Source organism: Balaenoptera borealis (genome assembly GCF_965194805.1).
Source record: "Balaenoptera borealis genome assembly, chromosome: 9".
Classification (NCBI taxonomy): Eukaryota; Metazoa; Chordata; class Mammalia; order Artiodactyla; family Balaenopteridae; genus Balaenoptera; species Balaenoptera borealis.
Window position 1 is genome coordinate 67,636,498 of NC_138873.1, and position 22,989 is coordinate 67,659,486.

The 22,989-nt window shown below is 44.8% G+C and overlaps 2 protein-coding genes across 5 annotated transcripts in view; one reads left to right on the plus strand and one right to left on the minus strand.

Annotated features, from left to right (window-relative positions):
• The window catches only part of BACH2 (BTB domain and CNC homolog 2), a 357,918-nt gene that overhangs the window by 319,287 nt on the left and 15,642 nt on the right, over positions 1–22,989 (plus strand). For all 3 annotated transcript variants that reach the window (XM_082405900.1, XM_082405902.1, XM_082405901.1), the window contains one exon: positions 16,835–18,433. In XM_082405900.1, the coding sequence (XP_082262026.1) occupies positions 16,835–18,433 (1,599 nt within the window). The remainder of the gene's footprint in view (positions 1–16,834; positions 18,434–22,989) is intronic.
• The window catches only part of GJA10 (gap junction protein alpha 10), a 44,085-nt gene continuing 41,697 nt past the window's right edge, over positions 20,602–22,989 (minus strand). For both annotated transcript variants that reach the window (XM_082405908.1, XM_082405905.1), the window contains exon 4: positions 20,602–21,303. In XM_082405908.1, coding sequence (XP_082262034.1) covers positions 21,169–21,303 — 135 coding nt within the window. In that variant the 3' untranslated portion in view covers positions 20,602–21,168. The remainder of the gene's footprint in view (positions 21,304–22,989) is intronic.

The following is a 22,989-nucleotide window of genomic DNA, read 5'->3' on the forward strand; positions in this document are numbered from 1 at the left end:
ATAAAGAACAGACTTGTGGTTGCCAAGAGGGAGGAAGTGGGGGTGAGGAAGGACTGGGAGTCTAGGATTAGCAGATGCAAACTATTATATGTAGAATGGATAAACAACAAGGCCCTACTCTATAGCACAGGGAACAATATTCCATATCTTATGATAAACCATAATGGAAAAGAATATGAAAAAGAATATATGTATGTATAACTGCATCACTTTTCTGTACAGCAGAAATTAACACAACATTGTAAATAAAATAAATTTTTTTAAAAAAGGCACCACATTCAGATAACAATGCAGAACAGCACTCATGTGATTGAATGCCAGGTCTGGGGGTCTATAGGCAGTAGCTATTGTCCAGGTGGGTGGGTGGGAGGTGTCCAGTTTAATTGCCACCTCCTTTGCAAGGGTTTCCCCTGGCCTTGCATTCCATACTGATGGACACCCCCTCCCCTGTCCTCCACAGATGTCACAGGTACAGTTGGAATCAGTAAAGCAAAGTGAAGAATGCATCCAGGCAGTGAGCACAGCTTGAGTGAACGCTAGAAGGCCAGAGAAAGGCTGGCGGTCTGGCTCAGGAGGATAACTAGAGATGAGACTGAAAGGGGAGTCAGTTGGGGGGCAATCTGGAAGATCAGATGGAAGGGAATTAAGTTTGCTCTCTAGGGACTTCACTGGTGGTCCAGTGGTTAAAACTCCGTGCTTCCAATGCAGGGGGTGCAGATTCGATCCCTGGCTGGGGAACTAAGATACCACATGCCACGCGGCCAAAAAAAAAAAAATAGTTTGCTTTCTAAAGCAGGGCATTGCTGCTGGAAACACAGTCCATGTCGGGAACATTTACCCAAAGACTCTCCAGCCTCCCTGGGATTGAGGATCCAGAAAGGTCATCAAGGTGCAGGAGAGAGCAAAGATGGTATCAACAAAGAGGAGAGAGGTCATGAGCGGAGAAGTGGTATTAGTTTTCCCTTTTGCTTTGAGTATCAGTATTTCTACCACAATGATGACTCTACCTAGAGATTCCTAAGCCCTGGGCTCCTATGCTTGTTAAAGAAATGACGGTGCTAGTGGTTAAGAATCTGCCTGCCAACGCAGGGGACACGGGTTCGAGCCCTGGTCCGGAAGACCCCACATGCCGCAGAGCAACTAAGCCCGTGGCCACAACTACTGAGCCTGCGCTCTAGAGCCCACGAGCCACAACTACTGAGCCCGTGTTCCACAACTACTGAAGCCCGTGCACCTAGAGCCTGTGCTCCACAACAAGAGAAGCCACCGGCATGAGAAGCCCGCGCACCACAACGAAGAGTAGCCCCCGCTCGTCGCAACTAGAGAAAGCCCACGCGCAGCAATGAAAACCCAATGCAGCCAAAAATAAATAAAATAAATAAATTTAAAAAAAAAAAAAAAGAAATGACAGTGCTGTCCAGACACCTGCTAGCTTGGGTGAGGTTTTCAAAGCTCCGCTGCTCTGGAAGGCTGCTGGTAATCTTCTGTGGAGGGTCCTCCCTGCCAGGAGCCAGGTATTTCCTACTCTAATAGTGCGAGGAAACTGGAGGGCTTGTTTTGCATTATGGTTTTTTAGGTTTCTGATTTCCAACTTCGATGACTAAAATTCCATCAAAATACTGGAACACCCCCCAAGTATTGTTGGTGCCTTAACTCGCATCCTTAAAGGTATATTCAGAAATACTTTGATTCACCCAGAACAAAACACCTTGTTTTGTTCTTAAGAGTTGGTGTTTGTCCAAAATCAAAAGTTTGTTTTCAGGATGCTTGGTTATCTTTATTTATAGCAGAAAAGGTGTTTCCCTAGTTAGGAGCTGTAAGTAAAGAGATCTTTCATAACAGTTCCAAGCCACATTCAAAATAGGTGGCCCAGAACAGCCTCCAAGGTGCATTTTGGATGCACCTGTGACTTATTTCCTTTTCTCACCATCCCCTGAGTTAGGATAAAAAGTGTGTTTCAGCCCCACAGAAACTGGATACAGCCACCCAGACACTGGTGGAAATTCTGTCTCACCTGCCATCAGCAGTGCTACCGGAGATGATACCACTGTCCAAAACAGGCCCCTGCCTTCATGCCCCAGAAGTCTCAAGTCCCGGCAAACTGCCCTTCTCAGCAAAGCTTGCTCCCTGTCCCCGTTGATGTCATTTGCAAGTCTGGCACCCTAGTGTCCCAGGGAAGGCTGTGGAAGGCTACAGGGCCAGAGCCCAGCAGATCCAGGCAAAAACGGCAGCCCTGGCCACGCTGATGGATGGAATCGGCTTCCTCTTCATTCCCTCCCTTGACGACGGGAATCACACATAGAAAAGATGAGAAATAGGGGGAAAGGAGAGGAAGTGGCTGAGTGACAAACTTGACTTCATGCTCCCATCCAGGAGCGTGAGTATTGTGTCCTAACGATTCCTGCAGCCCTGATTTCTACAGAGCTGTGTGTTCCGTCTGCTGTCCTACGGCTCCAGGGCAGCCGTTGTCCAGCTCACATAGGGAAGCTTTGTGTTGATGGCCGCTGTTTCAGTCCTTACAGAGCACAGATGGCGCCTGCATTGCATCAGCATTGACTCTTCCCCACTGGCAGAGCCCACTGTGGAAACAGGAGAGGGGAGTGGAAATCAGAAGTCCCTTTGGCAAAACGTCTGGTTTCCATACATGCATTTACCCCGGCTTACTGTACAGCCTTGGATAACCCAGTCAGCATGCCTTGACTTCTGGTTTAGGGTGGTTAGTAAAGGACTGAGATGAAGGAAACTAAAGACGGTAGAAATACTTTTATTGCTGTTGGATACCATGCCCATAAGGCAAAATCTGTAGCTTTGTTCCTTCTGTGAGCCACAGTAACACCCACTTCCACTGCAAATGGAAAAGCTCTGCTTGAAAAGATGATACACATCTTTTTAGAATTTTTAGTGTCTGTGTCTCAGAAGCCTTTCAAATGTATTATCTGAATTTCTTCAGCATGTCCCTATTTATTTATTCCTGTTTTGCAAATGAAAGGGGAAGTGGCAGCAGAGTTGCCCAAGTTGTCAAGGTCAGATTACTTTCCCCACTAAAGACCAGTGATCCTCCGTTGGTGGCACAGAGTCCTCATGGCGATCGGGGTATTAGTGGAATGTAAACCCACTTGCTGGCCTTCCCTGGTGGCGCAGTGGTTAAGAATCCGCCTGCCAACGCAGGGGACACGGGTTCGAGCCCTGGTCGGGGAAGATCCCACATGCCGCGGAGCAACTAGGCCCGTGAGCCATAATTACTGAGCCTGCGCTCTAGAGCCTGCAAGCCACAACTAGTGAAGCCCGCGTGCCATAACTACTGAAGCCCACACGCCTAGAGCCCGTGCTCCGCAACAAGAGAAGCCACCGCAGTGAGAAGCCACCGCACCTCAAGAAGAGTAGCCCCTGCTCGCCACAACTAGAGAAAAGCCCGCGCGCAGCAACGAAGACCCAACGCAGCCAAAAATAAATTTTAAAAAAATAAATAAATAAAAAATAAACCCACTTGCTTCCAGAGGTCAAGAAGAAAATAACATTTTCCATAAGAGATGTGTGATCTGTCAGTTCTTCAGTTTTCATTTCAGATGGAAAATATGACTTTAGTTCTTGAAGGAAAAAAAGATTCCCTAACCAGGTATGACAGATGTCTTCAAATATGTGATGGATTGTCATGTGAAAGAAGGACTCAAATCCTCTGCTTGCCCCGGCAGGCATTACTAGGGTTAGCTCAATTCAGTTCAACCAATAGTTTTTGAGAACCCACAGCGCATAAGGCTCATGCTTTAAACTGAAAGGGGGGAGGGGGAGGGAAACGAATATCCTGCTAAACTCATGACACCAATTATCACAGAAGCAAGCAGGTTTGACATTGATGTGAAAGTGAGAAGTATTTGGTGAATCATTGGCTAAACCAAGGAGAAGGGGAAGACAGAAGCAGTACTTACAGTTTCCAATGTCTATCTATCAGTGGGTGAAACAGGAGTAATTAACAAATTGAATTGGAGATTATTGCCAGGGTGATAAATAGAATTTCTTAGGTAACCCACGTAACCTGGCGAGCAAAAGGGCATCACATCGAGATATGGCTGAGAAGGAATTCCATATTCAAATTAAAAATGTTACCAACTGGGAAGAAAAGCAGAGCAGCACCATATATCCAGAAGCTCTGTAAGCAAGTCAAGAAACATGAGGGCAGGAGCCTTCAAAAGAGTACTGGGAAGAGATTAGAAAAGAGAGAAACAAAACTGATAGTGTAGTAGGAGTTCTTTATGGGTTATACAGTCAGAGCAATTACCAGCTCCATGTTCCAATTCCCATTTACAAGATTACGGCAAAGGAGAGGCATGATACAGAACTTCAACTATATAAATAACTATCAGAATTCTCTTCAACTAATAGAAAGAATACCTGAGTGATCATTGATGTGCCTTACTGGCAGTTTCACCTTTAAGAGGGTAGAGAGTTCGAGACTAGAATTGCTATTCTGGTCCTAATACTGACTAACTAAAAGGAACTGACAAGAGTATACATGAGAGAAACCTTAGAAGAGACCATATCATTTTAGAGAACATGATCATCAAAGAGGAGATTTTGCACAGTCCAAAATATTTCAACACCTTTTTATTGTGATTTTAAAAAGCACAACATGAATTTACCCTCTTAACCATTTTTAAGTGTCCTATACTAATGTCCATCAAACATTCATCTTACTTTAAAAATAGTCACATTGTTATGAAGCAGATCTCCAGAACTCATAACCCTGCAAATCTGAAACTCTATACCCATTAAAGAACCACCTCCCTTTCCCTCTGACCCCAGCCCCTGGTAACCACCATTCTACTTTCTGTATCTATGAATTTGACTACTTTAGGTACCTCATGTAAGTGGAATCATGCAGTATTTGTCTTTTTGTGACTGGCTTACTTCACTTAGTATAATGACCTCAAGGTTTATCCATATTGTAGCATGTGACAGGATTTCCTTCCTTTTTAAGGCTGCACAGTATTCCATTATATATATATATACCACATTTTGTTTAGCAATTCATCCATTAATGGACATGTGGGTTGCTTCCATTTCTTGGCTACTGTAAACAGTGCTGCTATGAACGTGGGTGTGTACAATACCTCCTGCTTTTGATTCTTTTGGATATATACCCAGAAGTGGGATTGCTGGATCAAATGGTAGTTCTATTTTTAATTTTTTGAGGAATGTTCGTACTCTTCTTCCATAGCAATTGCACCATTTTACAATCCCACCAACTCTGCACAAGACTTCCAGATTTCTCCACATCTTTGCCAATACCTATTTTCTCCTTTTTTGATAGTAGCCATCCTAGTGGGTATGAGGTGACATCTTATTCTGGTTTTGATTTGTATTTCTCTGATGATTAGTGATGTTGAGCATCTTTCATAAGCTTGTTGGCAATTTATATATCGCCTTTGGAAAAATACCTATTCAAGTCTTTTGCCTTTTTTAAAAATCAGATTATTTGATTATTTTGTAGTTGTTGAGTTATAGGAGTTCTTTATATATTCTGGATATTAATCCCTTATTAAATATAGGATTCACAAATATTTTCTCCCATTCCATAAGTTGCATTTTCACTCTATTGTGTCCTTTGATGCACAAAAGTTTTTAAACTTGATGTAGTCCCATTTGTCTATATTTGCTTTTGTTGCCTGTGCTTTTGGTGTCATATCCAGGAAATCATTGCCAAATCCAGTGTTATGAAGCTTTTCCCCTATGTTTTCTTTTAGGAGTTTTCTAGTTTGGGGTTCATGACCTTTTGAGAGATTTTTTTAAATAAGAGAAATGTAGAAATTACACATATGCAGGGAAAGATGACTCAGGAGATCTATGAATGCCCAAAACAAAGTTCAGATGAGGACCTTTTTTGTTTCAACAAAGGAGAGTAATTGTGCCAGCAGTTCTCTGTTTAGCTCAATTTTCTTTTTTTTTTTTTAATGGTAGAAAAATATGAACGACTATGAAAAGGTATATGGACCCACAAAAACAGTATCAAGAAAACCCAAGCCCAAAATGAGTGGAGACCTTTCAAAGAGGGACAGATAAGGAAAACAAATATATTGTTCTCTGTGGAGCAAGAAGACGAGGAAACCCAACAGCTGCTCCTTGGGGCTGAGCATTTAGTATTGAGGATGACAGAGAGCCCTGAGTTACCTCTATATTGTATGTCATGGAGAATGTTCATTAGATGGAAAACTGAGAAAAACTTGGAGAAAGAAATGGAAACCCCAGGTAGAAGAAAACGCCTAAGCCCCCAGTCTGGAGGAAGTAAAGCTCCCAAAGTACAGAAAAAAAATAGACATAATGATGGTACAACTTGTTACGGTCAAAATCTTTGAGAAACTGTGGAGCCCAGCAAAGCATCAGAAGTCTGGAGATGAAGAAATGGCATTATAGTTTTCAAAAAAAGGAAGAAAGTGGATCTTAAAAAGTTTGCCTAGAGGGACTTCCCTGGCGGTCCAGTGGTTAAGACTCCACGCTTCCACTGCAGGGGGCGCGGGTTCGATCCCTGGTAGGGGAACTAAGATCCCGCATGCCGCGTGGCACAGCCAAAAAAATGAAAAGGAGAACAGTTTATATAATAAAAAAACAGTTTCTGAATATCTAGACAAGTGTACACTCTTGGGTCAAGAAATCAATTTTGCAAGATTAAAATGGACACGTGGCTTATCAGTAGCACGTGCTAGAAACAAAAAGCTTAGAGATGGTAATTGGTAGCACCATAAGTAACAAGTGGCAATGAAATAAATCATTGCATTCATAGAAAATAGGCTCTAGACGGAGGGAGGGGACAGTTCTGTCCTCTGTTCCAGTGACTGGAGCATTTACTCAGTTCAGGTATCTGCTGGGGACGTAGCCAAACTCAAGATGTTTCAGAGGGGGGCGATGAGGAGGGGAGAGGGGCTCGTAACTGGTTAGGTTTCAGGGATGGGAATTTTGGCTTAATAGGAAGAAGCATTAGAAGGCTCTGATGAGGAACTGAACTTCTCAAGACTAGAAGCTTTAAAAAATGGTTTGTGTTTTCTGGTTGAACATCAAACGGTTGCTGGTTGGTTTGAAAGGACTAGAGGGGTCTAGGAGGTAAAACCAAACCTTGACTCAAGAAAATTCTTGTCTATGAAGATCATTGGTTTCCTGAAAGAGGGGAGAGGGTCATTCAGATGGAAAATAGGTAATTTTTAAAATCTTTTTAAAAATAATTTTCTGTTGGAGGTGGTTTTTCAAATGAAACTGTAAACCTAGATGCAGGTTTTACTACTTCATTACCAGTGAGTGGGATGCTTTTCACTTTCATTTTACACTGAAAAACGTAAAAAGTTACTACTATCTTATACCTATTTTAAGATCTACACTTATACTGAAATTGAATTTTTAAAAATTACTCCATGAGCTTCATTATATAATCTTTCAGAAGAGAGACTTTCTGTTTTCATTGTATGCTTTTAGAGTAAATATGAATACAGTACCTTATATTTGAATCACATATGACTTCTGCCCATCGCTTACCTGGAAATATAACCATCTGTAGCTGAATGAGAAAATAATTAAGGCCACACATGAAGGAGTGAGATGAGGGGTAAAACCACCCGGGTGAAATGAAGGTTCCACAGGGCCAAGGTGTTGCCGGTTCCCAGGAAAGACGATAATGAATGCTTGCTTCCCCTTCCCTGTTCTCATCAACCTGAGACAACCAAATGCCTCAGGGGCAGTTTCGGCTGTTACGTAGCCTCATGATAATTCTGAGCCAGCTGACACAGGCAGGGGCCACGTGACTTGCCCCCTAAACATCAGCTTTATCAGGCTGCCTTTCTCATTTGGAACAAAGCTTTGGTCCCTCATGGCTCCCCGCCAGAAAGGCGTTTCTGCTTTGATTCCTTCCAGATTCCAAGAAATGAAGCTGAGCTTAGCCTGCTGATTTATCAAATTCCTATGCGATAGAAGAGCTCCCTAGATTTACGAGGTTTTACCAGGCAGGAAAGGGACTTAGCACTTAGCTTCATTCTTTGGGAGAAATCTAGCCACTGCATCTGAATAATATAAATAGCGATAGAAGCAAATGTGAGATTCATCCTTCTCCCTACCTGGGAAGTACCACATTCAGTTGGCCAGACTTCTTTGGATAGAGCTGTATAAAAGTGAATGTTTTAGAGAGTGCAATAAAACTCGAAATATGAAACATCATTCCTTTTCTGGTTTACTTCAGAGAGACAGCAACTGGTATGAAAGGAGCAGGAGAGTTGAACTCTGCAGTCAGAAGGCTTGAGTGAAGCCCTGGCTGACCAGACATGTGACTTTGGGAAAATCCCTTCACCTTTCTGAGCTTTCTGGGCTTCACCTCATTTGGCTTCCTTGTCTGTAAAATGGATGAGGATTGAGTCAGGGAAACAGAAACCATGACACACCTGTTGCAAATAGAGGGGGTGTAAGACAGCGAATTGGTTACACAGGTGCTGGAAAACTGAAAGAACAGGAAGTGGAAGGAGAGTTAACCCAGTGATTAATGATGGCAGGAAGCAGCTCTCACTCCCGCGGCTGGAGGGATAAAAGGGACCTCTGAGCATGCAGGAGGGGCTGCACCTGGGGAGAAGACCACCACTTCCAGACACCCCACCAGGGAAGGACAGAGAAAGAGAACAAGAAATGGGAACCACAGCTTCTTTCCTCCTACCTCTGATCTCCCACCAGTGCCCCCTACTGGCAGAATAAGTCACCTGGCAAAGGAGCCTGGGAAACAAAGTTGAAAAACTCCCAGCCTCAGGGGCTTCCCTGGTGGTCCAGTGGGTAAGACTCTGAGCTCCCAGTGCAGGGGACCTGGGTCCGATCCCTGGTCAGGGAACTAGATCCTGTGTGCATGCCACAACTAAGAAGTCTGCATGGGGCTTCCCTGGTGGCGCAGTGGTTGAGAATCTGCCTGCCAATGCAGGGGACACGGGTTCGAGCCCTGGTCTGGGAAGATCCCACATGCCACGGAGCAACTGGGCCCGTGAGCCACAATTACTGAGCCTGCGCGTCTGGAGCCTGTGCTCCGCAACAAGAGAGCCGCGACAGTGAGAGGCCCGCGCAACGCGATGAAGAGTGGTCCCCGCTTGCCGCAACTAGGGAAAGCCCTCGCACAGAAACGAAGACCCAACACAGCAATCAATCAATCAATCAATAAAATAAATAAATAAATAAGAATGTGAATTTCAAAAAAAAAAAAAAAAAAAGTCTGCATGCTACAACTAAAAGATCCTGCATGCATGCTACAACTAAAAGATCCTGCATGCCACGATGGAGATCCCACATGCTGCAACTAAGGCCTGGCGTAGCCAAAATAAATAAATATTAAATATTTTTTTTTAAATTAATAAATAAAATAAAAACTCCCAGCTTCAGCATTAGAAACGGGAACATAAGGAGAGTGGGTATGACATATGACATATAGGAGAGTTGCTGAGAAAGTAAATCCTAGGGGTTCTTATCCCAAGGAGAATTTTTTTCTTTTTATTGTATCTATATGAGAAGATGGATGTTAGCTGAACCTGTTGTGGTAATCATATGTAAATCAAACCATCATGCTGTACACCTTAAACTTATACAGGGATGTATGTCAATTATTTCTCAATACAAGTGGGGAAAAAACAAAAGAAGAGTGGGGCATGAGGCTGAGAGACGAAACTGTCCTGTTATGTTTGTATTAAACTAGTGCTACTTTAGTTCATAGATAGGTAGAGAAGGATATATAGATTTGTTTCTGATCTAAACTTAGTTTTTGAATAATTTTTTGTTAAAGTTTTTTTAGTTAAAAAAGTTTGTATTAGTTCATGATTTAGGAAAACTACCAGATGTATGTTTCTGCAAACCCTTGTGACAGAAGAAATCATAGCGGCAACCTGGATCATTACAGGATCCTTCCTCAAGAGTTACTGGATCTGTGAACTGACTCAAGTGTGGGATGATGACTCTATCACAGAGACTCAAGCAGGGCTTTGTCCACTTAACCTACATGATTTTCTTTTTTTTTCACCAATCAAAAAGTACCTTTGTGGGCTGACTATGTATTTCAGTCCAAGATACTCATGATCCCGCCAGCCACCGCTGACCTACACTGCTGATGCCAGTAGCTGTGCCAGCTAGCCTTTGGAGTTTCACTCAATTGGAGTTCACTGGCTCTACCCTAGGATGCCGTCACCCCACTGAGATCAGGTAGCAGAGCCCATTTCAACCTGTGGGGCATAGGTAGCAAGTGTGTGTTGACAGGGCCAGATTCAAGGGCTTATGACCTGTGCAATTGCCTAGGGTCCCCTGCTTAGAAGGACCCTGTCATCATCTTCAAGTTCTGAATCTCCGAACAAGAGGACCACCTTTCCACTTTGCACTGGATCCTGCAAATCATGTAGCCCGTCCTGGTGCTGGGAGGACAGTTGTGATTAGAGGCCCAGGAAAGGCCTCACTGAGAAAGTAGCATTTGAGAAGAGCCTGAAGGAGATGAGGGAGTGAGCCAGGCCTTTCTTTGACTTATTCTGATGAACTTCAACTCAGCCTTCAACACTTGGGGCAAAGGTCACCACTTCTAGGAAGGCTACGCTGACGCCCTTAGGAGTTACTACCCCCAGCTTGGTCCCGCCTTAGCACCCTGCAAATACCTGTTACATACTTAGATTACATTGTAGACATTTGTGTTGAACATCTGTCTCTCTGGTCACCCTCTTAGTTCCTTGGAGAAGGAGACTATATATTGTTCATTTTTGTAATAACAGCAATAATAATAGCTGTTACTCAATGCTAGAAGCTATTCCATAGGTTTTACTACAAGGCAGGCACTGTTGGTCTTACAGTTGGAGAAACTGAAGCACAGAAAGATTCAGTAAGAAGCCCAAGTTACCCAGCTGGTGCATCATAGAGCTGGAATTTGAATCCAAGAAAGCTGGTGCCCTCAGATGTCACACAGTGCACGGTCAGTGCCCAGAACATGGTTGGTGAATGAATGAGTAAACAAAAAAGAGTAATGATCACATAGAGAATCTCAGGGACAGATTTACAAAAAGGAGAGGAACTTTGTATTTTGGCTGCAAACCCAAATTCAAGCCTGCACAGGAGAGAAAAGACACTTAATTTCATGCTTTTAAGCCACATTCACTAACACAAATTTTTTTAAAACCCACTATATGAAATTATATACTTGTACATATAATCAACTTGCTTTAGTTTTTGTATTGTTACTTTAGGAATGGAAACAGGTTGTTTGGTCTGGCTCTATCGTTAACTAAAACTAGTACCAAAATAACCAGAAGCTTTGTTGAAATAGTGATGTTAATTTAACAAATACATCCTGAATGTAGTATGCTTATAGAGCATGCTGCTTTGGGGAGAAACAAGTGATAATATGGATATTAATTATAGAAAATTAAGATTGGAAGCGATGCCTCATCGCTAAGTCAGTCTTCAGCCTGCAGAATGGGATGCAGTGCATTGTGGAGGTGGAAGGGAGGAGTGAGTTGTCACTGGTGCTGTTTTCTTTATTTGACAAGTGCCTTGCTGTGCAAATACAACCCAAGTCAGTGTTTTCAAAAGCCCATCGGCATAGCTTTGTTACCTCCTCTTGCCTGCTCCAGCAGCGTAGGAGAGATCCAGCTCCATTAGGACATGATGTTGCTAAAAGTAAAAGATTCCGTGTTTTGTGAGGCTGTGGTTATGGGACCTTGAGCAGCGTGCCACCCCTCTCCTGGGACGCAGTCCCCAGATCTCCTGACCCGTCAGATCAGGCTCGGGTAGATGGACTCAGTGCTGCAGCCATGAATATACACTGCCAGAAGCAGCAGAGAAGACCTTCATCACATGGCTTGAGTAGAAAATGCTGTTCCAAGTCTTATAAAAATTCCCAAACCCTATTTTCAATTTATGCCTGAAGCCCAGATGCCTGATCCCTGTAATAATCCAGAGTGACAAAACTGTTAGAAGTTTCCTTTCACAAGCTCTGTCCAGCAGCACACGGACCGCGTCCTGAGGGAATGAGCTCCCCAGCCCTGCAAACAGCACCCAATCATGCCCTCTGCCAGCTGCGTTTTCATCACTTCATCTTCCTTTCTTCCACAGCAGAGAGATGATACGTCAGAACCCAAGGGAACAAAGGGTGGAGGGTCATAGTTTCAGTGGGTCAGATTTTCAACCCATGAGTGGCGTGTGGGCTCACACCACAGTGCACGAGTCTGGTAGTCTGACCTTGTTTCTTTCAGGCCCGAAACCCAAAGGTCAGAGCCACTCGCCTTGGGTGTGCCAACTGCTGGATGAGGTCACCGCCTCCTTGGGAGCAACCAGAGAGCAAGGCGGGATTACTTCCTGACCTCTCACAGGTCTTAGTCCCCCAGGGCACCCTCCATTCTGCCCAGTACGTGAGCCAGTCTCATCTGTAGCACAATGTATATTGCACATTATGGAACCATAATGTGATGGAAAAAATACTCTTCAGAATGATCCAACCAAAAGATTCCATTCAAAATTCAAGACTGTTATCCCAGGTGCCCCTAATACTGTATTTTGCATTTGTTTATCATTCCTTTAGGCCATTCCTGACCGGTGATTTTTAGCCTAGATATGTCTGCTTCCCTGAGAGTAGTGGAACACAGCTCCATTAATACCAGTGAGCTGGGACTGGCTTGCTGTTTCTCATCACTTCATTCCACTGTAACTTGATGATCATTACCTTTTTTTTTTTTAATTAATTAATTAATTAATTTATTTATTTATTTATGGCTGTGTTGGGTCTTCGTTTCTGTGCGAGGGCTTTCTCTAGTTGCGGCAAGCAGGGGCCACTCTTCATCAACGTGCGCGGGCCTCTCACTATCGCGGCCTCTCTTGTTGCGGAGCACAGGCTCCAGACGCGCAGGCTCAGTAATTGTGGCTCACGGGCCTAGTCGCTCCGCGGCATGTGGGATCTTCCCAGACCAGGGCTCGAACCCGTGTCCCCTGCATTGGCAGGCAGATTCTCAACCACTGCGCCACCAGGGAAGCCCGATCATTACCTTTTTAAATAACATTGTTATGGGTCATTAGTTTTGTGGGTGATTCTCCACCTCCTACCCCCTCTTATTTTTCCTATTATCAGAGCCCTACTTGTTACAAACAGAAAGTAAATAACAATGCAGGCTTGTGGCCCCAGTTTCATAAACATGCAGGTTCACGTTGGTACCTGGATATTTGCTTTCTGAGTACGTGAGCTTAAATGATTCCTCAAAATGGAAAGACAGTGCAAGCTACTCAAGATGGAGGCTAAACCAATATTTAGAAAGCCACTGCCTATTTTAACACTGGCCTGCATGTGTGATGGGCACCCACTTTCTGTTTTGTGTATTTGGAACTATTGCAACTGGGCTGAAATGCACCAGAGATGGGTTCCTGGAAGGGACAGCAGTGGCAGTTCAGAAGGTACCCATTGTATCAAAGCAACCCTTGACCCCGATCGGACCCAGTCGGGGGCAATTCAGTACACTCCAGGTGTCCTGCTTACAAGTCCCTGCTTCAAGGGATCCCACAGACCTCAGCAGTCTCCTCTTCTCCTGAACTGGTCAGGATTTCTTTGTTGACAACTAATCATGTCGTCTTGTGACATGTCATCTTGCCTTTCCATTGTTGATTTACATGGTTCCTGAAAATTAACTTATTCTTCTTATCTCCTCTTCAAAGCTAAATTGTAGGTTTCTTGAGCACAGGGCTGAGTCTTGTACTTAACCATTTTCCATAGCACTTAGGTTGGAATCCCAACTCTCTACTTACTAGCTCTAGGACCTTGGACGCACTCCTTCACCTCCTTGCTTCTCAGTTTCCTTGTCTACAAAATAGCGGCAATCACGCCTGCCTTCCAGTGCGTTAGGAGAACCAGCTAGCGCGGTGCTGGGCACTAGCAGGAGCTTGGTGAATAGTAACTGACTCTCTAGACAAAGCCCTGCGCGCAGAAGCTGAGCAAAATTTAGCAGAATTAAATACAACAGAGCATGGTTTAAACTCGCAGGAGGGAAGAGCTAATTATGGACTCTCGAAATTTCATGGTGAGGACACCGTTTTCTCTGACCTAGGATTGAATGACATATTACAACCCTGTTTTTATTCATGACTTGTTCATGACCATGTGACGATCATTTCAAGCTCATCGTGTCTCCTGAGCCCCCAAAGGATCAATGAACTGATTTGGGATGTGGAGACTGTGCTTATTGGCATCCTTGGACCCACTCATACATTTAAGTATTAGCTTGGCCCTGAGTGGAGAAGCTTTCTGCAGCTCCTTGCTGCCATGAGGCAAGTGGTGATACCCAGGACTGATCTAGTGATCCTCAAGAGTATCCCTTAGCTTCTTCAGGAATTTTCTTTAAAAGCAGCCATAGCAGGGGATAGTGGTACAGCTTACTGAGACCGCATCAAAATAAAAAAGAAATGGGGATGAGAGTATGAGGAGGACTGTATAAAAAAAACATAAATAGCATCAAGATGAGTTTCCCCGATTTCCCGTATAACGAGTGCATCTGCCAAAACTCAAGATGTGTATTATCCACTCTGCAATTGGCAGATTGCCTAGGAGCGGAGCAGAAGATGCTTCCTGATGGAGGGGTCAGCTCTGCCTTGATTCTGCTATTTTCTCTTTGTGGTGGAGCCGTGTTACAATGAAGAAATGGGTCCTGTGACATTCTCATCAACCTTCTTTGGTTACTTATCAATATGCACTTCCTTACCTTACACTCCCTTTTATAGGTTCCTGGGAGAAAAGTACGTAAAACAGACATTTGCTGAATCTATTGCCATGTCAGCTTAGTAGAACAAAAGTGTAGGTCAGGTGAACTCCCTTTCAATATAGGTGCTAGGGGACGTGACAAATAAGCACCCCTGCCTGCCATTGATTAATTGGTGTAGTTTGTTGGTTTACACAGTGCCTTGCTCCAAAAGTAATTTGAGACAGCACTCACCAAGCAGAGTGTGTTGTCACCTTCTGGACACTATAGTTGTATGTTAGGGGCACAGTTAGACTTCAGACATATTCAGTAATATACAAGCTTTTATCAGATGTTTAGAGACCCTCCTTAGTTGCAGGGTTACAAAGAGAAATGAAACAATCCCTGATCTGAAGAAGCTTTGCTGTCTACTGGTAGAAACTGACACAATTAAGTACAATAAAAGGGAGATGGCAATGATTGCCCTTGTAGAACTATAATGTGGGTCTTGCAGTCATGGGTTTTTGTTGTGGTTTTTTTTTTTTTAAACCAAACATCTCAGGACTCATTATCTGATGGAGAAATTTTTTTTGAATTTTATTTAAAGTACTTCAAAAATATTAACAATTAAAATTCCATTCAGCTATGTATCTAAGAAGTTTCCCTTACTAGGCATTCCCTTAGAATGCAGTCAGTGATATAAAATCAGCACTGCCCTTGGGGAAGGCAGGGTGTTTCCTTTCTTCGGCTATGGGGGCTGAGAGGATGGTGTCATTCACTCTCTAAGAAGTCTGCAGAGGGCTCCCAGTAGAGTTGATGTCTGTGTTGAATCTTGAACAGCAGATATAGGTCCTCACAAGAGTTTGGGCTCTGTGTGCTGTTCTGAATTCAATCCATGTGGCAGTCAGCTCCAAAGCCTGCGGGTTCATCTTGCTCTGCACTTATTCCCCTAGCAGATATTTTTTAGTCACTGCTACTGTAGCTTCCAGCAAGGACCCCATGACCTCTGCTTTCATTTGTTTTGTGCACATGATTCATGGACCTGCCTCCCCTCCCTTCCTTATAGGGTCAGCAGTGCTTGCAAGAACCTAGAGGATGCGTGGGTATGTGTATAGGGTAAGGAAGCCTGCCCTGAACACCAGCAAGTTTAATCCATTTTCATTCGAAAGAACAGCTGGCCTTAGGCAACATATTTCTAATGGTCTAAGTCATTCAGCGTGTGTGTGCGTGCAGGCATGCGCGTGTACACAAGCTGTGCATAAATAGCATGTTTCCAGTCTGCAGAAAATGTGTAATGGACTAGCAGCACATGACAGTAGGCTCAGCCCCTGAAGATTTACCAGGAAAGAAGACAGCTGCGTGGCAAAGCTGCTGCTTATAATTAGGGAAGGAATTGCCCATGTCCTGTGCCATTCAACAACTTCAGCCATTTAAATGACAGCCGGCTTGTTTAGCTCTGTAACCACCCTCCACCCTTTTTAGGGGCCAGGAGTTAATTTCTTTTTTGAGAACGCTGCTTTGGACTGTCATCTCTAGTGTCATTCTAAGATGGGATATGACGTGATGACTGGAAAATCTCAACTAGAAACCATGATGAATGAGCAAAAAACAGGAGTTGCTTTCAATGTCTCTTTTTAACTTTGTGAGGGAAAAACTATTTTCAAAACCCCGTGGACTTTCCGATTTCTAATAGGGCCATATTGCTAGTTCTGCAGTTGACCAGAAAACTATAATGCTTTCTTTGGCTCGAGTGAGCTGTAAGAAGTATCACAGCACTCCTGACGTACAGTGGCTCTCAACAGGACGGATGGGGAGGGAAATTAATAGGCTTCCCATTGTTACTGTGCATTTTTGCCAGGATATTTCATTAGTGTAAACACTGAACCCACTGTCATCTTGTTTAGCCACTTGACCCTGATGATTTTCAGTTCTGTGTGTCGTGATGAGTAGAGCGCTGGCATGCACGAGACAGGCCCTAATTACTGGAAGCAGAATCACTGCTGACCCAGGACGAGATTAATTGCTCCTTTGCAGTCTTTATCCTGGGACATTAGCGCTGTCTGGTTATCTTGCTTCAGTTGAGGGATTCGGGACAATAGCAGTGCTGATGGTAACGGTCGGCAATTCCCCTGTTTGTTTTGCAGGTCACGGCCAGGGGGTTTGGGCCACTGTTGCAGTTCGCCTACACCGCCAAGCTGTTACTCAGCAGAGAAAACATCCGCGAGGTCATCCGCTGTGCCGAGTTCCTGCGCATGCACAACCTGGAGGACTCCTGCTTCAGCTTCCTGCAGACCCAGCTCCTGAACAGCGAGGATGGCCTGTTTGTGTGCCGAAAGGACGGTGCGTGCCAGCGCCCGCACGAGGACCGTGAGAACAGCGCCGGAGAGGAAGAGGAGGAAGAGGAGGAGACGATGGATTCGGAGACGGCCAAGATGGCTTGCCCCAGGGACCAGATGCTTCCAGACCCCATCAGCTTTGAGGCCACTGCCATCCCAGTACCAGAGAAGGAAGAAGTTTTGCTGCCGGAGTCCGACGTGCCCGCGGACACCAAGGAGAGCGCGGCAAAGGACGCGTTAACGCAGTACCCCAGATACAAGAAATACCAGCTTGCATGTACCAAGAATGTCTATAACGCATCATCACACAGTACCTCAGGTTTTGCAAGCACATTCAGTGAAGATAACTCTGGCAGCAGCCTCAAGCCGGGGCTTGCCATGGGGCAGATCAAAAGCGAGCCGCCCAGCGAAGAGAACGAAGAAGAGAGCATCACGCTCTGCCTGTCTGGAGATGAGCCTGACGTCAAAGACAGAGCCGGGGACGTGGAAATGGACCGGAAACAGCCCCGCCCCGCCCCCGCGCCCGCCCCCGCCCCCCCTGCCGGGGCCGCCTGCCTGGAGAGGTCCAGGGGCGCGTCCTCCCCCTCCTGCTTGAGGTCTCTGTTTAGCCTAACAAAAAGTGTGGAGTTGTCCGGCCTGCCCGGTACCTCTCAGCAGCACTTTGCCAGGAGTTCCGCGTGCCCTTTTGACAAGGGGATCACTCAGGGTGACCTTAAAAGTGACTACGCCCCTTTCCCGGGCAATTACGGACAGCCCCACATGGGCCAGAAGGACGCGTCCAGCTTCACAGTGGGGTCGCCCCTCAAGGGGCCTGGGTTGGAGGCGCTCTGTAAACAGGAAGGAGAGCTGGACCGGAGAAGTGTGATCTTCTCCTCCAGCGCTTGTGACCAAGCGAGCACCGCGGTGCACTCGTATTCTGGGGTAAGCAGTTTGGACAAAGAGATCTCTGAGCCGGTGCCAAAGGGCCTGTGGGTGGGGACTGGCCAGTCCATCCCCAGCTCACAGGCCTACCCTCACGGTGGGCTGATGGCTGAACACTTGCCCGGAAGGATGCGGCCCAACACCAGCTGCCCGGTGCCAATCAAAGTCTGCCCTCGCTCGCCCCCGTTGGAGACCAGGACTAGAACTTCGAGCTCGTGCTCGTCCTACTCGTACGCCGAGGACGGGAGCGGGGGCTCGCCCTGCAGCCTTCCTCTCTGCGAGTTCTCCTCCTCGCCCTGTTCCCAGGGAGCCAGATTCCTTGCCACAGAACATCAGGAACCAGGCCTGATGGGAGATGGAATGTACAACCAAGTCCGACCCCAGATTAAATGTGAGCAGTCTTACGGCACCAACTCCAGCGACGAATCCGGATCGTTCTCGGAAGCAGACAGTGAGTCGTGTCCTGTGCAGGACAGGGGCCAGGAGGTAGGGAACCCAACTAAATTCAAGCATGTGATCCACCCTCAGTCCTTTATCTGGACTCTCCCTGCCCCCCCACCACTGCCAGATGGTTCTTGTTTGTCAAGATTAAAGGTTACAGTACAGGGACTGTCCCCCTCATCCGTAGAGGCAGGAGGCTTCAAGGCGATTCCAAATTAACCACTTTGTCCTAGAAAGCACTTGAAATTTGATCGAGATTTCAGTACTCAACAAGCAGAGGCAAAGTGCCTAGTGAAAACAGTTAAGTCAATGCCTGAAAGTGTGCGCAGGTACTTCCGATCCCCGCCCCCCTCTCCTTCTCCTCTGTCTGCTTTGAAAGGATGCCATACCCCTCACCCTCATCCTTGCCCCTCGCCTCTTCAGCGTGAAGGAAAATATAGAATCGCTTTCAAAACTGACTGTTTGAAACGAGAGAGATCCACACTGAACAGGTGCTTTCCCAGCACCTTTAAGTTTCCTTGTCGGATGGGACTCTGGAACCATCCCTTGTCCATTCATTTCGATGCAGGTGATGGACAGCTCACCATCCGTCCCAGTCCCAGTGTCACTGAAGAAGCACCCTTGTCAGTCACACATAACTGTATAATGTGTCATTTCCCAAGCTCCCCACAAATGGTGAGAGTCATTTTAAGGAACAGTGGGGCTGTGTAGCAGTCCACCCTGAAAGCAAAGTACTTTCTAGATAAAAATTCCCAAAGGCGCCATCTGCGTCTTCCCAATGCTGGGAGAGGAGGCAGGAGCAACGCCAGCCACATCGTGAGCAAGACTCACGTGGCCAAGGAGAGAAGGAATAGACGCCCTCAGATGCTCCCCCTTCCCCTGTAACATGAGAGGCCCCCGGAAAGATCTGAGGGTGTCTTGTGTCATGATCTGGCACAGTCTTGCTGATCGACAAGCAACCAACCTGAGGCTGCCACCTGTGTCTCAGACCTGCCTCCGGAGCAGGACAGAGCGAGCCCGGTGAGAAGTCCCTCCCGAGAGCTGCTTCTCCGAAAAACACAGGAGGAAATGAAGCGTGGTCCTCATTATGCCAGTGCCCTCCGCCCGCGTCTGCGCTCCCTGGTTATTAGCCTCTAGCGAAGCAGGGATGTTAACCCAGCCAGACAGCAGAAATGCCACACAGGGTGAGGTGGCTTTTCACAGAGCCACGTGCGGTTCATTCAGCCTCTGCGAGGTTGGCGAGAAGCACATGAAGATTTTAGATCGGGCATGTTTTGAAAATAGATTCCAAAACTTCCTGTGCCAACTACAGAAGTGCCCTGTGGTCACTTCCTCGTTTTCTAGCTAGCCCGGTCCCCGCTCTTCTGTTACTGCCTGGCAAAGATGGAGAAAGAAACATGCTGAAAGGATTTAATTTAGCTAAAAGTCATTAAAAAGGAAATTTGAATGGGAAACTATTGCTATTTGAATACACTGTATCCCCTCAGGTTTGGGATGGAGGTTTGGGCTCAGTGCCCCAAGCCAGACTCACATCTGTGTCGTCACGTCTGTGTCCCTGAGCTGAGAGGACTGAGGTTTCGTGAGGACAGTGAAAGGCTGTGCATTCTCTTTCCTCACTCATTTCTTTCTGTCTGATCACAACATTTAGGAGGTTTTCTTTTTTCCCTGAAATTATTCATAGGCACCCCTGATGCAGAAGCCCAGTCGCTGGGTCCATGGGCATAATGATTTCCCTTGCCAAGGATGTCTCGAGAAAAGGACAAATGCCGTAGAGTCTTTGTTTTCTTTATATCTCTCCCTTAAGAGGAGCCTCACCATTAACTAAAGGGAGTGTGCGTTTATGACATTTGCATATGTTTAAGGACCTGTCAGTTTCAGATAAATCTCCTTTTGTCTGTCTAATGTCCCCAAAGAGAACTTAAAGTCACTTCTTGGAACTAAATGCTGCCAACAAGAGCACATGTGTCTTTCCTGTGTTCGGGCCTTATCACTTGTCTACCTTAGACCTTTTCAATTTTAAATGAATCGATGAAAAGGAAAAATCGGGGCTTCCTTGGCGGTCCAGTGGTTAGGGCTCTGCGCGTCCACTGCAGGGGGCGCAGGTTCGATCCCTGGTTGGGGTGGGTGGGGAGGGAAAAAAAAGAACAGGAAGAACCATTCAACCTATAAAATAGTCATGAACAGGACTAGTCTCCCCTCAAAAAATACCGCTGTTTTCAAAAATATTTTTATTTTCACTTTAAAAAAATAGATCTGTTCTTTGCATTTCTAAACAGTCTTGAAAGAAGAGACATTTTCCAAATTTCTGTGTCATTTCGGGAATCACATTTAGCCCCTCTCGGTAGTACATTCTGGGTAGGATTGTTATAGTGAAGCTAAGGTTTTTTCCCAATTTGACCTTTTAGTTTTCCTAAAGTAGAGATTAGGTTTTGCAAGAACTGTCTCAGGGACTTAGCATGACTGCTTCTCTTTGAGTTAATACTTTGCTTTGGGGAGTTTTTTTGACCCCAGTGGAAGTGTGGTCTCCAGTAATAACACTGAAGGCAAACTCTTCACAAAGTGAATCATAACTGATCCAGAAGCCAACATCTCCTGGGCTGATTCTTCCCCGATCTGCTCTTGTGTAAGGTTCCAGGTGACTTCTCTTCCAAGTGAACCCCAAAGAGACGCCAGAGCCAGAAACCAAAAAGAGAGTTTCCAGGGGACTTCCCTGGCGGTCCAGTGGTTAAGATTCTGCGCTTCCACTGCAGGGGGCTCAGGTTCGATCCCTGGTCAGGGAACTAAGATCCCACATGCCGTGTGGCATGGCCAAAAAATAAATAAAGTTCAAAAAATAAAGAGTTTCCACCTCCAGCCAGCCACCTGTTCAGTACTTCAGACTGACGGGTCCTGGCTTCCTCCCAGTCTCTCTTTCTCTGTAAAGAGCCAAAATGTTAGATCAAAAGAAAAGTGTTAACATACCTTACATTCTGATTTCTAGTTACACCCTCTTAACTCTCCTATCTCGCCAGCATTGACTTCTCATCCTAACTCTTCCCCAGGTTTGAGGAAAGTTTAAATAAGCACAATATTGTCCTTTATCAACAATCAGCTTTTTTAAGTTCCTTTTTTAAAATAATCAATCACAGCATACCCAGCCCCTAACATATCAAATTTAGCAGGCTTCCTCTGTGCCTACAACAATATACAAACACACATTCGCATCTCTAGGGGTTTGGGTTTTATTTTAATACCATTTGCCATGTAATTACTAAGCAACTTGCTTTTTGCACATAGCTGTCTACTGTGTATGTGCCTCTAGCTCAATCGTGTAGGGTTGACACATGCTTCTTTAATATCCGTGGTTCCCATAAATCACAATTGACTCAGTGATCACCTATCAACAGACATTCCGGTTTCCAGTTTTTTCCCTCTTACAAACATTGGTGCAATAAACATTATTGTGAACATGTTTAGTGGTGGTGCTTTTATTTTTGTGGGTTAGAGCCCCATAAATGGGTTAAAGGTTATACTCATTTGTTAAATACTACCTACCTACTTTCCCAAAAGGTGGTAGCAATTCACATATCCTTCAGCAACTTATGAGTGTCCATTGCCCCCTGTTCTTGCCAGTAGTAGTGGTCACCAGTCCTTTTGTTTTTTTGCCAATCTGATGGGCAAAACATGATGACTTCTAGTGAAGCTGATAACTTTCTTGTGTGTATTCGCCATTTTGTATTTCCTTTCCTGGACTTGCCATGTGTCCACTTTTTGGGTATGTTGTTTGACTTTAGTCAGTTTACAGGATCCTTAATTCTTAATATAGGAATATTAATCCTTTCTTATATTAATCCTATATCTTCTCCTTGTCTACTTTTTATAGTGTCTTTTTCCATTTAAAAAAAATTTAAGTTTTATGTAATCAAATTATCAATCTTTTTCTTTATGACTTCTGGGTTTGCTATTTTACTTAAAAAGTCAACTTGGGAATTTTTATTTATTTATTTATTTTTGGCTGCACAGCACGGCATGTGGGATCTTGGTTGCCCAACCAGGGATCAAACCCGTGCCCTCTGCAGTGGAAGCATGGAGTCCTAACCACTAGACCGCCAGGGAAGTCCCTAACTTGGGAATTTTTTTCTTCCAATGATGAAAAAATGGACAGGTCATATTAAGTGAAAAAGGTAACATAAACAGTATGTATAACAAGGTCCCAGTTTACTTCATAAAGAAACATATTATAAATAATAAAAGCAGTATAGAGAATAAGATAAAATGGGAGGCAAAGCTGGCAAGAGGGAATACAGGGAAAGGTTAATTTCTATGTATTTCTGTAATGTTTGAATTCTGTATATCTCGCACAGATTCTTTTCTTAATTGAGATATAATTCATATACCATAAAATTCACTCTGTTAAAATGAACAGTTCAGTGATTTTCAATGATTCACAAAGTTGTATGACCATCACCAATGTCTAATCCCAGAATATCTTCATAACCCCCCAAAAAAACATAATATCCAGCAGCAATCACTTCTCATTGCCCTCTTCCCTTACCCCATGAAATTACTAAACTATCTTCTGTCTCTATAGATTGCCTAGTCTAGACATTTCATTTCAAAGG